Below are 14,726 nucleotides of genomic sequence, written 5' to 3'. Positions count from 1 at the left end.
TTCTGGAAGGTGACTGTCCCCCAAATTCCATGCATTATCTTAGGGAGTCAGAACAAGGGAAAGCTTCTCCCCCCAGCCTTTTTTTTTTTTTGGTACTAGGGATTGAACCAAGGAACACATAATCACTGAGCCACATCCCCAGCCCTATTTTGTGTGTTATTTAGAAACAGGTCTCACTAAGTTGCATAGGGCCTGGCTAAGTTGCTGAGGCTGGCTTTGAACTTGATATCCTCATGTCTCAGCCTCACAAGCTGCTGGGATTACAGGCGGGCACCATCACGCCTGACAAGTTTCTTCACTTTTAAATTATATAAACCAAGACACATTCCCACTGCCAGAAGGTATCCACCATATGAAAATGTCCTCATATGTTACTACACATCTCAGGTTTAAGTACTAGTAACTTAGCAATATCTTTGTTCAAACTACTTAAAATACTGGAAGTATCTATTTCCAACCTGGTGTTTATGTTCAGTTAATTGGGCATACTGAGATATATTAATGCTAAATTTTGGTACATCAGATATCTAATTTGTTATTAAAATACTGGATGAACATTTGTCTTGTTTAATGACTTTTTAGTGAAAACAAGACCTTAATGAAGAAATATGTAGGGTGTCTCACTTGGTAAAAATGTATTATAAACACATAAGGATTCCATGGTTACCCAGAATATTAAACTCTTATGAGTAATCAAAATAGTAAACAATGGCTTGTTTTATAAAACTTTATTAATCACACATTTCTGGTCTCTTAAAAATGGAATTCCATCAATTTGGAACCTCAAATATTATAATAATCCAAATATAATCATCACTTTATAAAATGCAACAGAACTAGCATTGGGTGATTATCACTGTATGCCACTTACTTTCATACAACTTTCTCATTTAGTCCTGATAATAACTTCATTAGGTAGGTGCTATTAATCTAAATTTTGACACATGTAAAAATTGAAACTCAGTGAAGAAACTTAAGATGCTATACATACTTTTGACTACCACAACCCCAGAGCCTAGAACCATACCTGGCACCATAAGTTGAATAAATGTTACCTGTCCACATAATGGTAAGTACATTTTTTACCAGGATTTGATCAAAGGTCTGTTTTAACTTGGAGTCTTTCTTTTCCAAGTCAAGGGCTCATAATTTTTTTTTTCTAAAACGTGGGCTGTATGGTCTCTGCTGAAACTACTTGACTCTGCCATTGTAGTCTCAAAGCAGCTATAGTCGATATGTAATTGAATAGATATGGCAAAACCAGACAAACAGTCTGTGGTTTTCTGGCCCTTGCAAACTATCAGTAAGATAACTAAAAAGACAAAACACACATTAGTATTTGTATTTCATTATTAAATTTAGAAACTCACAATTGGGGATTGTGTGTGAGTTCTGAAATGCTTACTGGTTTGATCATGATCATTATCCTTCACTGAGGTCAGAGAGATTCTTCATGTCCAACTTTTCTTAATTATGGCTATGAGAAAGTCAAACCTCACAGAACAGGTAGTGGAGAATCTTTTACTCTGAAATAGAAAAGCTATCATCCTCTCTCCCCTTTTTTCTTTATAGAAATAAAGGACAAAGAAAATCTCCAGAAACCATAATTACATGTGGTTACACAAAGCCATGTAGTAATAGGCATGAGGGCAGGAGGACCTAAGTTATCTAAGGTTAACTTAGATATTTAGATTAAGTTATCTAAATCCAAGTCCTATGATGAAGTTGTTTTAGCTTCCCTGGGTTAAATGGTGATAATATATAATAAAAAGCTGTATAGTTAACAAAAAAGTGTTTTTTAAAAAGCCCAAATCCTCTATAAACATGCAGTTTGATTGACAATTTATGATCAAAACAAACAATCTCAAGTAAAGGTTTACATTGAACTAGATACACACCTATTTAAGAGAAATCATTCTTGAAATAGGTAAGAATTTTTCCCAGAACCAGAACACTTCATAGAATTTTTTTTAAAAAAACTAGTAATTTAAAGTCAAGAGCTTAAAAGTCACAATAGGTGACTCTTTAAGAAGAACAGACCAACTTCATATTCCAGGACTGCATTAGAAGCAACACACACACACACACACACACACACACACACACACACACACACAAAATAAAGACTTAAACTCTCAAAAAATGTGTCACATACTTAAGAAAAGCAAAGTGTATGATAAGGAATACTTTATCAATTTTTAAAAGTCAAGGGCAAATCTCTCTTATCTTTTTTTCCTATTTATTTCTTTCCCTTGAAATGTTTTGCAAGAATTAAATAAGATTTAAATGAAAGCACTAGATAAATCATTAAGTCTTACAAGTTCCTATAAAAATGTTACATTATAAGTATTATTACTATTTTATTATTACATTGATCAACTGAACTACTGCCATACTGGCAATCAATATTTGGCACTCAATCTTTCTCATAAGATCCTAAGCTCCTAGAAGGTCAGATGTTTCCATGATCCAACTAGAACAGTTAAAAGTATCATTTTTAGGAGCATCGTCATTCAAATACCCTTTGAATTGAATTGAGATTGACCTCAGAAAACAGTATGTATTTAATAAAAAATTACTAACTGAATAAATAGTAGGCACACAACACATATTAGTTCTGATTTTTTCAGTTGATTGCATTTTTTCTCTTCTAGTGTAGCAGGTCAGTAATCAAAAATATTCCCCTTCCTGCCTCTGTTCTAGATGCCCACAGCATCAGACACTGGAAGAACACGTAACTCTTTTTATCACTGTTATTTATGGGCATAAATTCTCACTGAAAAAGCAACCAACAGAAAGTAAGCACACTTATATGTGGGGGCAGGAGTAGGGAGGATTCTCCTAGAGCCAAGAAGAGAAGATGGAGTCAACATACAAGTGGAAAAGTAGAGGAATATTTCAAAAACCTGGGAATCTGGAAAAGGTACTCCCTGTAGTCAGGGGCAGTCTGTAAAGCTCTGAGCTTTGATTCTACAACGTTGTGTATTCCTATAATATGATCAGCCATACAAAACCAGACTTATAAAACAGAAACAACTCAGAAAAACTTTAATTCATAACAGCTTAGCTAAAAGCAATCAGAATCCTATGCTAGCTGTTTAGCAGTCTTTTGAGATACAAGCAAGAAAGTGGCTCCAAATTGTTGCCCTTGACACTTCATGCCAGTTATCACTTTTTCTTGGCTGGGAGTTTTAATGAAAAGACATTCATTAATAAGAAATCATTTTTAAAATGTAGGGTCTAGCTTGCTGTATTAGGGAAACAGAAACAAGCATTTTCCAAAAGAGACATTGCTATCGATAATTAATCTAGTACGGATACTGGAACTTCAGAGCAGTAAGCTTATTTTTAAAACAGAATATAATTGCCTTAAAGTCAACACAGAGCTAGGAGTTTAGCTTTTTGGGCATGCTTGAGGACTGAACTTTAATTCTATAGCATTTCTACTGGACCTGTGACAGCAAAGGCAGTAACTTTAAAAATAAAAACTTTTCAAAAGGTACAAATTCTTTCAGAAGAAAGAAAATAGCTTTAAAAAAGCAGAAATATCCGAGATCACAAGTGCAAAATATTCTAAGTGCATGCTACTTGAAATTTTCATAATCTGACTATATCTAAGTATTAACTCTATGTTGATCCTCAAATGACATTGCAAAATCATATAGAAAAATAATATTGTAATAGCCCTCAGTAAAACTGTATTCGTTCAATAAGATAAAAATGATTAATTAATGATATCTGCTTGTCTTAGAGAACTATTAACTTAAGTGAATATTGTGTTTGTTTTATATATGCCTTTCAACAGTCCCTAAAGCATATTTTAACCCATTACGTGTTTCAAATTTTCTAATGAATATTGTATCACTGCTAAAGGACATAACTATGCATTCTACCTTCTTTATTCTTCTGTTTGAAACTAAAAAGATAATTTTCCTCATTTATGATCCTAAGTAATTTTAAAAAGAAACTCTCTCTTCATTAACGTTGTTTTCTTTTTAAGTGTGTGTGTGGGGGGCGCGATCACCTTGGGCTTACCTAAGGATCAACCTCTGCTCTTCATGTTAAAAATAAAACATAAAACTGCTTGTCTTAGAAAATTTAGAATTCTCACTAAAGAGCTGAGGAGGAAAGCTGCTTGGAATGTTCAGTTTACAAGTTTTTGTGGAAAGAGCTCCCCTTTAGATTAGTGTTACTCAATGTTTATGAGGGTTGTTTGTCAAGGCAAAAATAAGGTGCCTCCTCCCCTCAAATTAAAGAATCAAGTTACAATCCATTATTTCATTTCTGATTGTTTTTCTTTGTAATAAGTGGGAAAGTGGATACTGGCTAAAAGTCTTCCCCCAACTAAAAGACTCCACATTAAAGGCTCCAATTAGCTATAAATCAGTTGTCTTTCCTACTGGGGAGAACAAGAGAGAAAAGAGAGGGGGTAGTTAGAGAAAAGAGAACTGGAAGAGTTTCCAAATTAAATTCTGAAAAAGATACCTACTGCAGACCTAAAACCACTTTCAGAGGCTACTATTCTGTTTAAAAGTTAAGACTAAACTACCCTCCGAAATCTGAGGGTTGAGTCCTTTCTCAAATGTGTAGGTCTTGCATTTTAAGACCTCTGAAGAGCCGCTGGAGAGGTTAGAGACCCTCATAAAACAAAACTTTTATGCTGCATGCTTTCCCTGCTTGTTCCTAAGACCGAAGAGGTGCCGCACATTGGCACTATTGTTATGCAAACAATGCCTAAGGGCTATAACCATTAACGACCTCTCATTAAAATGGCCTTCAAAAATTTGTCACACCCTCTAAAAGAGCTAGCAGGTACATTAAATCCATCTAAATCGACATTCAAAACACGAATCATCCCAGATAGCATCCTAAACTCAATCCATGTAAAATTTCAATATTGTGATGGTTTGGGGTATTTCTCTTTTCAGCCATTAAGCCAAGAATCAAACAATTTAACTTCTCTACAAAACGTAGTGGATCTTGTAATAAGCATGATGGAATACAACTTTAGCGATATTGTGAGTACACACATAGGTTTAAGTTAATTGCAAGAAATGTGCGACGGTAATAGAAAATCAAATAAGAACTGTAAAGTGAACTCCAAGAAATGTGGGTCTAAATCACATCTATCAGAACCCCACCAAGCTATAAAATTACAATTCTCCGCTATATATATATATATATATATATATATGTAAAATTGATTCATTTTTTTTCTATGACGAATTTGTGGAAAGAAAGTAAAGTCAACTTACATTAGGTAGCAGACGCACATTTATATACGTGTGTTTTTTAAAATGCAAGGCAACAATAAAATTCCTGTTAGTCAAAACCAAAAAAAAAAAAAATGTCAAAGTTCGTTTTAAAAAAAAGTTTTCAGTAGAAACGTGAACCCGAAAACTTGCACAAATACAAAGTTTCTTCAAGTTTCCCAGGAAAAAAAGTCACACTGCCTACAAAATTCAAATGAAATCCTGACACTGACTCTCGCTGTGCTTTTTATCAGCCAGGTTCCCGTGAAATTTGTCACACACCGGCCGGAGCGCCAGAGTTCTGACCATTTCCTACTGGAAAAGCGCTCCGCTCGGTCCGGGCTCCGAGGACCTGCCGGGCGGCTGGGGGCGAAGACCGCGAAGCGATGGCCCGGCTTCGCGGCGATCCGGCGGGAGCTCGGGTCTCCTCTGCGGAAACCGGGAGGTTTCCGACGCCTTCCCCGCGGTCTGGGGCAGAGCCGTTGAAGGAGACCCTTCAGCGAGCGCTGCCTTTAGGCTAGTCCCCGACGCGTCCCAAGACACGGCGGGACTTCAAAAGCCACCACCGCGGAGATAGACAGGGCGTCCGCTGCAGCTCAGGACGGCAGGCTGGCCCCAGAGACCCCGGCCCTCGCCCCCTAGAGAGCCTGATGAGGAAGGAAGTTTCTAGAAATCCTCCGTGGGCCGTGGGCGCTTACCTTGGTGTACTTGATTTCGAGGTTGGGAGTGGGCGACGGCAGGAGGTGCAGGGACGCCATGAGTGCGGCGGGGTCGGCCTTCACCTCGCCGGGCATCTCGATCTTACTGGAAGTCATGGTGGCGGGCCGAAGTGTCGCTCGCCCGCGGCGTGGGCTGTGCGGGCTGTGCGCGCGGTCCGCGGGCCGGGGGCGCGCTCGCCTGTATATAGGCAGGTGTCAAGCTGGGACTCTTCTTATTGGACGTGAGGGCCGAGGCGCGGGGGGCTGGTCCATCCTACCTAGGAGCCCTGGCGCAGCCCCGATTTACATAAAGCCCGGGCCGCGCGGCCCGCGCCCACCATCCAGTGCGCCCTCGCCCGGGTCGGCGGGGCTCGCTCCACGCCCACACGGCCGCCGTCGTCGACGGCCAGACTGCGAATTTGCTTGGGGCTCTGTCACTGGACCGTCTCCCTACCGTCCCCTCAGCGTCCGAAGGAGCTGTACCTTGGCCCGAGTCAGGCTGGGGGTCGTGGCCCCCGGAAGCGGTGTCAGCGAGAGAGCCAGGACGTGGAGGGTGACACCCGAGGGCCAGATCCCTCCCACTCCCTCCTGGGCCGGCCGAACACCAGCTCCCCTGCGGTTGGGATGGGGGAACGCCCGCGGTCCTCCTCCCAGGGGAAGGGGCGCGGTGCTCTCGGCAGCGACCCCCTCTCCTACACTTGTCAGGGTGGCCCGAAGTGCGCGGTGGGCAGAGGGCTAGGGAGGGGTAGTGATGGGTGCGCCCCACATTCGGAATGAGAACCTTTGCGAGCCAGTGGGCGCTTCGTGGCCCTCCTCACGCTGCTTCTCCCGCCTGATTGCTGCCCTCTGCCGGCAGGGACCAGTCCGGGCGCCTGGGCTGTGGCTGGAGGAGTGGGCTTGGGACCTGGTCAGCTCTTGAGTTGTTGCGTTGTGCCATGGGCTACTTTATCTCTCCATACCCTCCTCTACCCCTTCCCGCTCCTCTCCCCCAAAACACCTAGGGGGGGGGTCCCTTGTTCTCCGGATAACAACTTCGGCCTCTCATGCCTTGGATCTGTCCCTGCACTGCTCTTCGGGGTTGAGCGTCCATCTCCATAACTCCTAATTTTTTTCTGTAGTCCAACAAGCTTCCTTCTGGTTTGTGGGTCAGCATATATATGTAAATCAAGAACTCAGAGAGCTGGCTGCTGTGGCGGAAGCCTATAATCCCAGAGGCTCAGGAGGCTGAGGCAGGAGGATCATGAATTGAAAGCCAGCCTCAGCAGATGCGTGGCGCTAAGCAATTCAGTGAAACCCTGTCTCTAAATAAAATACAAAATAGGACTGGGGATGTGCCTGTGGGCTCAATCCCTGTACCTCCAGGGGCGAGGAAAGAAGAAGAAAAGGAAAGGAAAGAAAGAAAAATAGAGAGCCATTCCAAGTTGGGCTTTGGGGTCATTGGACTGAATCTGGGGCCCACATGAAAGACCTTTAATAGAATCCTTTCCCCTCCTCATGCCCAATGTAAACCTGAATGTAAAGCAAAATCCTACTGTGAAAAACTTTCAATCATATTTTTTTTTCATGGAAGGGCATATTATTGTGAGTGTCTGAACTACTAAGAAACTCCTTGATTTACATTTTACATGCCATTTTCAGAACACTAGAATCCAATTTCTTTGGGTATTATCAGAAAACCTTTGTGTTAGAAACTTCCAGTAACTAAAACTGCCTAATGCTTGGTTCTTTCACGCTAAGCAATAGTGGGTGTAGACAAAATATGCAATTCTGGTAATAAACTTGTAGACATAGTTTCAGCCTCTCAGGATCCAAAGTCTCAATCCAAAGTGACTTAATTTACTACAGACCTTCACTTAGGCAGTTGAGGGGTATTGATTCAGAGGATTTCTAGGCTCCAAAATTATGCCATAATTATGGCATACATTCATGAGATACATTTTTATTAAAGACTTAGAAGACTGGAGATAGCATTGAGGAATAAGAAAGTAAGATCTTGAGGTTTGTTAGGGAGAGAGAGAAGTTCCTGACAAGGGAGAGCAAGGATCTCTGTGGACTAATCCCTGGGGAACAAACATGGAAGTGTTTTGAGCACTTCCATGCAAGGTACAGTGCTTGAGTCTGCATTACAAATTAGAGCAAGAGCCCTTGCCCCAGTGAGCTCACAGCCTTCCCTACTGATATGTAGATGACCTACTACCATGAGAACCTGTGAGGAAAATTTACAGAATGCATCAATGGCGAGATCTTGTGGCTCCATCAAGGAAGAGATCTACTCTCAGGGGAAGTTGACCTTTGAACATGGCTTGAAAAGAGAAGTGAGTCTTCACCAGGAAAGGGAAGGACACAGTAAACTGAAGAGTCTGCAAGAGCACAGGCAGAGAGATGTGAAAACATTTTTGGAGAGACATCAAATGTGGTTGGAAATGTGGCAAATGAGGCTGGCAAGGCAGTTAACTTCAGATTGTAAGGACCTTAATGCTGGAGGTACTGATAGGCCATTAAGAGCTTCTGAGGAAAAGGAAACTTTCATGGTTTGACTCAATAGATGAATAAGGTCAGGAAAGAGTCACAAACTAGAATAAACTGGTTTATATTCTCAGAGAGTAAGACAAGAGTTGCTTACTCTTGATCCACCTCTTGTTTGCTAACTCCTAATACTGTGGCTAGAAACTCTCTCACAGAGGAAGGAACAGGATCCAAAATGATGGAATTATACAGTCATACAGCAAATAGATTTCCTTCACTCTGGCAGGAAAGGAAGTACTTCTTGATTTCCTTTCACAAATAACCTCAAAGTTCTAGTTCAGAGACAGCAGCAGGCTGGTTTAAATGGTTCCCTCATGACTTCTTTTGTGTGACACTTACTCTCCCACTAGACAGTGAAGAGATCCACACAGGGACTGTCTTCTATTCCCTTTACGCCTTCCTCAGTTCCTAAAATAGTGTGGAGTTCATTGTGATTATTTAATAAGAATTTTGTTGAGTGATTTGAACAAAAGACAAAGCATTGTTAACTACTTCTACCATAAGAGGAGGAAACTTCCCTACATTCTGATTAAGATCATCTTTCTGATCTTAAACTTCGTTTTACCATCCCCCATCTTTTACCATGCACTTTTCTATTTCAAGATTTCTAAGGTTTTTTTTTTCTTTATATAATAATCATCTGGGATGGGGAAACCTCCCCCATCAGCTCAGGAAGGATTGCAACCATTTTGTTTTTTTAGAGAGAGAGAGATAGAGATAGAGATAGAGAGAGAGAGAGAGAGAATGAGAGAAAGAGAGAGAGAGAATTTTAATATTTATTTTTTAGTTTTCGGCAGACACAGCATCTTTGCTTGTATGTGGTGCTGAGGATCGAACCCGCTTGCCAGCAAGCGCGATACCACTTGAGCCACATCCCGGCCCTTGCAACCATTTTTTAATCCAAGCTCTTTAATTCCAGGTGGGGAAAAAGTTTATAAGAGAGCAGTGGATTTATTCTATCATCCTTCTTTAGTCTACATCTGCTTGGTTTCTGCTCTTAGGACTTATATTACTTTTAAAGCTGCCTTCTATTCTCACATTTCATTTTTCCTTCCTTATACTCTTTCTTTATTATCTTCTTTTATTGTCTTTCCCTATAGATCTGACAACAATTAAAGGTACAATTTTTGCCAGATCTACCTTCACAATTCTAAGGTTTTAAGTGTCAGTCTTTCCCCCAGTTTGATGAAGAAACATTTTCCTCATCCTTACAATGTTTCTCCTCCTGCACTCCTCCATCTGTAATTATTTATTGTTTAGGATACATCTTGTTTGAAACCCCCATGAACAAGGAAACCTAAGCTACAGCATACTGTATTTATTTCCTTGTGAAAACAATTTATTAGGCCTGGTGGAGCCAATATCCTGGAGTTGCAGAGGAGAAAAATAAATTCTTGCCTCATATTTCCTCACCTAAATAATAGAATGCAAAGTTGTAATTTTAAGGCATCAGCTTTATATGAAGTTTGACTTTAAGGTGTGATATCATAATAATCTAGACTTATTTTTAGATGCAGTTAAGGAAAGTAAAGTATTTGTTAATCCAAGAACCATGCTTTAGAAATCAAGGATTTCTAAAGATTCCTCTCAAAGAAGACACACTTTGTGTTTTGACAATAATTGCATGTCCAGCTTGAACATCAAGCTTCAATGTTCAGGGACTCTTTCAGCCTCAGGTGGCTCGCTTAATGGCCTTCCTGCTTCCATTACTAACCATGATGACAGCCCACCTTTCTAACCAGATACACTTGCATTTTAATTTATATTTAAAAATAAATCACATATTATAGCATTTCCTTCTTCTGGGTTAATTGAATCAGTTCCTTAAATGTCTCTAAGTCTAATGATTTGAAAGAGGCACATTGTTTGAAATATTTAAAAAATTAGAGCCCTTGGGTCGTATGCAGAATGATCTCAGTGCTTATTTCAGATATAAGTGTTTCCTAATGATCTCATTCATCTCAAATGGGATATGCCTGGTCACTTTATTTGAAATGTTTCCTGAAAACTCTAACAGGAAAGCTTAATGCGAAGTATATTTATAGAGAAATGGTATTTAATTTACTAACAAAACCTTATTAAAAACCTTTACATATTTTTATTCAGAAATACTTAATGAAGTATTTTGGACCCATTATGCAAACTTGTATAAAATAAAATCACTTATTTTTACATTTGATGTCAATATTAAATTTTTATTTGAGAACTAAATGCTCATTTAATTATTCTCTTCCTTTTTACATCTAGAAGAAAAGAGGCTGAGATTGTGGCATTTATTAACCATAAAAATTCTCTGGTTATTAAGACCCTCAATTCTTAATGTAGTTCCTAGTCATTATATTTTTTGGAGAAGACTATTTCTGGTTAGAGGGAGTGGATTACTAATTGGTCATGGCTCCAGAAATCTACACTCTGATATATAACATAATTCTTTCCTTTTAGAATAAATCCTTCACTTTAGGGGGCCCCAAGAGTCTATTTTAAAAGTGGGAACTAGATTTGCCTTTATTTTAAAGCCAGATTGTACTTCATCTGTATTGTAGAGGTTTCAATCTGGGTACAGGGATGAGCTCAGTATTTTATCAATAATGACACTTTAACAGATAGGAAAAAAAAAAATTAAAATTCCAGCTCTGCAGTCTTTCTCTAAAGCGTCTGAGGAAAAGACATTAGCTCCCTCTGCAGCCAATGGTGTGTATGTACAAGTGAATAGTGCCAAATACAGTCGCTTGTATTAAGTATATTTTTATGTGGTACTGGTAAGAAATCTTTAGGAGATTTAATTTTAATTACTTTAAAGAAACCATGTCAGATAAACAAATTTTAGACTGCAGTTATTTCAGAAAAAGGACTTTAATTAAAAGACATTTTAATTTTTTAGAAAAGAACTTCTATCAGTTAAATTTGCCATAGAATATATAATACTTAGACCCCTATAGCCCCACTTAAGTAATGCTCAGAGCATTCAGTATCATAGAGAAGATAGGAATATCTTGGAGTATAAGAATGAAAGCAACTACTTTTTATCATGGCAGGCAAGTAAGAGTTACTAATAGTAAGATTCCAGAATAATTTCATTTCTTCCCCAGGTAAGTGTTTGGTTTAAGCTTGCTTTCCCACCTTTCCTTTCACATTCCTTAATTTACATTTTTATTTTTACTTTTAAAATCCCTCACTCTGTGCAGAACTTTTTAGTGTTGTTATTTACCACAGGATTCTCCCGTACACTTCTTCCTCAAGTCTTTCCCACAAATGTTCAACTCAGAGGATCTTTGAGCATATGGAAGTCTCATGAACTTTGGTGATATTTAGACCTGGAACCCATATTCAGATCCACTAGAAAACGAGGATAAATGAGCAGTTCCTGTTTCTTTCTTTGACTTGTTAGGTTGAGCCACAGAAAGGATAATCAGGGACACTTCATATGACTTGACCACACAGGAGGAAAAGTAATATTTTTCTTCTCACCACACTATTCCCTATGTGAAAGGTAAGGGGGATAAATGGAAAGTATTCAGCCTTGGGACACAAGCATCCAATTTGGACATCCAACATGCCTAGAGAAGGTCTTGCTTTAGGCATGTGTAGGCCCACTTTCAGAGCATCTGTGACTTCCTCACTGCTCTTGACAAATCTAGATTTTTTTTCTCCCCTTTATCAATCAAAATAAGTTCAACTGAAAAAAATATTCATTGACTACATCTAATGTGAAAATAGAGGAACCAAGAGTAACTTATTCTCCTCCATATAAAAGCAAAAAGCAGTACATGTGACATTAAATCATTTTTTAAAATACTCACATACCTGCTATAGACAAATGTTGTTACCTTACTTATATTTTGTCAGGGGTTAGACAGTCATGGAACAGTTCAATGGTTTTCAACCCTTTCACTGGGTTCAATTATCATCATTGAGGAACTTTAAAAAATATGATTGTTAGGCCCTACCTCCAGAGATTTGAATTAGGGACCCAATTTTAGAAGGAACCTAAAGTGTTGATAATTTTCACAAGGCTCCTGGTATATCTAAGGCACAGCCTGATTTGGGAACCACTAGTTAACCCACAGAAGGTTAACACTGTGGCATTGTTTGACTCCACTTTGCAACTTCTCTATTGGAAACATGGACTTCATGCCTTCCCACTTTGTAGTATTCTTGCTTTGCTATCTTTAATTTAGTATTTGAAAAACACATCAAGCCTCAAATGGATTGACCTTTCTGCTAATGTATTTCACCTAAATTAGCACAGGCAATTAACTAATTTGTATTGGAATTGTGCACTTTCCAGTTCACATTTATCAACTCTTAAATGCTTGATCTGGTGTTGCAGTTTAAATTTTTTATTATTACCCTTTAAATCTGAAGAAATGTCTTACATCTAATTAGTCAAACTTACATATTCAATTAATAGGTTCATTATGGACTAATGAATATGAAGGCAGCACTAGGGGAATATCTGCCTGCCAATTGAGAGGACACAACTTTTCTGCTATGAAAAAAGGAAATAATCCTTTAAATGACAAATAGCTTGAACTTTCCATTTTAACATTTCTGCATACTACATAGCTATTAGGAGTTCTATGGACCTGCTAAAATAGGAAAAACAGTATGTTGTCCAAAGATAACTGCCTTTTCAGAGGGATTCAGAACTCAGAATTGCAAAAGAAATATATTTGAAGACACTTTTTTGGTATAAAAATATAAAGGTCTAGGTTGTTGTTCCAAGCTATCCAGTTTTTCATAATAAATTCTTAGGGGATTAATGATAAAAAATAATATCACATATTAAACAAAATATTAAACTTAGTGTAATACCCTTTAGGATTGTTTCAAACTTGTCTTATTTTATAGCTTTAAACATACATCCAGGCATTACTTAGGAAACTGGATGTTCCTGTAGTTATTTTTTTTTTTAATCTAGTAATTTAGAGATCTAAAATTAATTCCACAATATTTTCAATCGTTAAACTTCTGGCTTTGTATTTTTCTGGTTATGAAGAAATCATCACTTTTGATAGTTAAAAAAAGCCACCAGAAAAGGTAGGTGAGGACTAGATCTCACTTGAAAACTACTTTTAGATGTGGCAATACTATGATGAAAATGATCACAAATCATCTCTAAAGCATGAGATATCTTTTACATCAAAGCAAGAGATAAGCCATGGACCAATTTTGCAGCATTACAGTAAGAGCATTTCAGGACCTGCATGTACAATTCTACTGAGAAATAAGTCTTTTTAATTTTTTTTAATTTTTTAATCTATACTCCTTACATTCGGGCTGACACTTGATTATTAAAATCTACCTTGAATTATATAGGGTATGAAGTCTCAATATCCTTGCTAGAGTATGAAGTTTACATACATCAAATATTCCAAAAACGAATTACTGAAATATTCATGTGTTTAATAAAGATGGCTTCTCATGTGCCTAGCACTGGCTAGATTTCCTGGGGTGGGCAAAAGCAAACTGAAAGTTCTGCTCTGAGTTTAAGAAATTCACAGTTTGATTAACATAAGAAAAGTCTTTATAATTGACTATAAATATACATTTTCCACAAGAGCATATTAAATGTGTTTCACTGATGGTTTACTTTCTTTGGTATCCAGAAACTTCCAATGTGAGCAAATATTTCCCATATTGCTCTTGGTAGAAGTTAGGAGCACAGGAATTGAAAAAATGAGAAAAAAATTAGTACCTGATGTGTTCAGAACTGGGAGAAGGATACATAAGCATAATCCAAGTAGAAGATGTGTCTAGCAAATTTTGTGAGGAATATATGGATCCTGTATGTCATTTGCAATAGGACATTCAGGCTGTTTCGGATACTGCATCAACTGAAACCCTAAATCGATGTCATGACAACTCATATCATTCAGGCCCAATAAAATGCTCTTGCTCATCTCTTGCCTTATATTCTAAAAATGAAAGACAGCATCTTTTGTAGAGAATGCTGGAAAGATCAGTGTTAAGCAGCTATCATCATTAAGAGTGTGAAGTCTCATCATTTGAGTAGGGGACCCATGGAAGTGAGAGAAATGACAAATGAATTAACTTGCACATCTATCCTCTCAGAAAGAATGTCATAGATGCCTCAAAAGCACAAAGGTTATTTCTCAGAGGCACAAAGTGTCCAAATTTTGTGCTGCTTCTTGTGTTCCAATTGACAATTTTTGAGTAGTCATAAATGTAGTGTTCCTGACAGCCTATATGATGGCTGAGGAATATTTTATTAAACAATTTAATACTT

The 14,726-nt window shown here is 38.3% G+C and overlaps 1 protein-coding gene and 1 long non-coding RNA gene across 3 annotated transcripts in view; one reads left to right on the top strand and one right to left on the bottom strand.

The window, feature by feature from the left end:
• The window catches only part of Aldh1a2 (aldehyde dehydrogenase 1 family member A2), an 87,392-nt gene extending 80,702 nt beyond the window's left edge, over positions 1–6,690 (bottom strand). The window contains exon 1 of one of the 2 annotated variants that reach the window (XM_005316616.4): positions 5,951–6,690. In XM_005316616.4, the coding sequence (XP_005316673.1) occupies positions 5,951–6,067 (117 nt within the window). In that variant the 5' untranslated portion in view covers positions 6,068–6,690. Of the gene's footprint in view, positions 1–5,255; positions 5,374–5,950 lie in introns of those variants that run through there. The other variant, XM_078049555.1, reaches the window with a different exon arrangement.
• LOC144377729 (uncharacterized) lies at positions 2,537–10,655 on the top strand. The gene is made up of 2 exons (XR_013438763.1): positions 2,537–2,923; positions 5,507–10,655. It is a non-coding gene; the product is annotated as an uncharacterized LOC144377729 (long non-coding RNA).
• Positions 10,656–14,726: the final 4,071 nt, after the last annotated feature.

Source organism: Ictidomys tridecemlineatus, chromosome 5, assembly GCF_052094955.1.
Source record: "Ictidomys tridecemlineatus isolate mIctTri1 chromosome 5, mIctTri1.hap1, whole genome shotgun sequence".
NCBI classification, from domain to species: Eukaryota; Metazoa; Chordata; class Mammalia; order Rodentia; family Sciuridae; genus Ictidomys; species Ictidomys tridecemlineatus.
The sequence above is the reverse complement of the archived record's forward strand: the minus strand, read 5'-3'. Positions and strand labels throughout refer to the sequence as shown.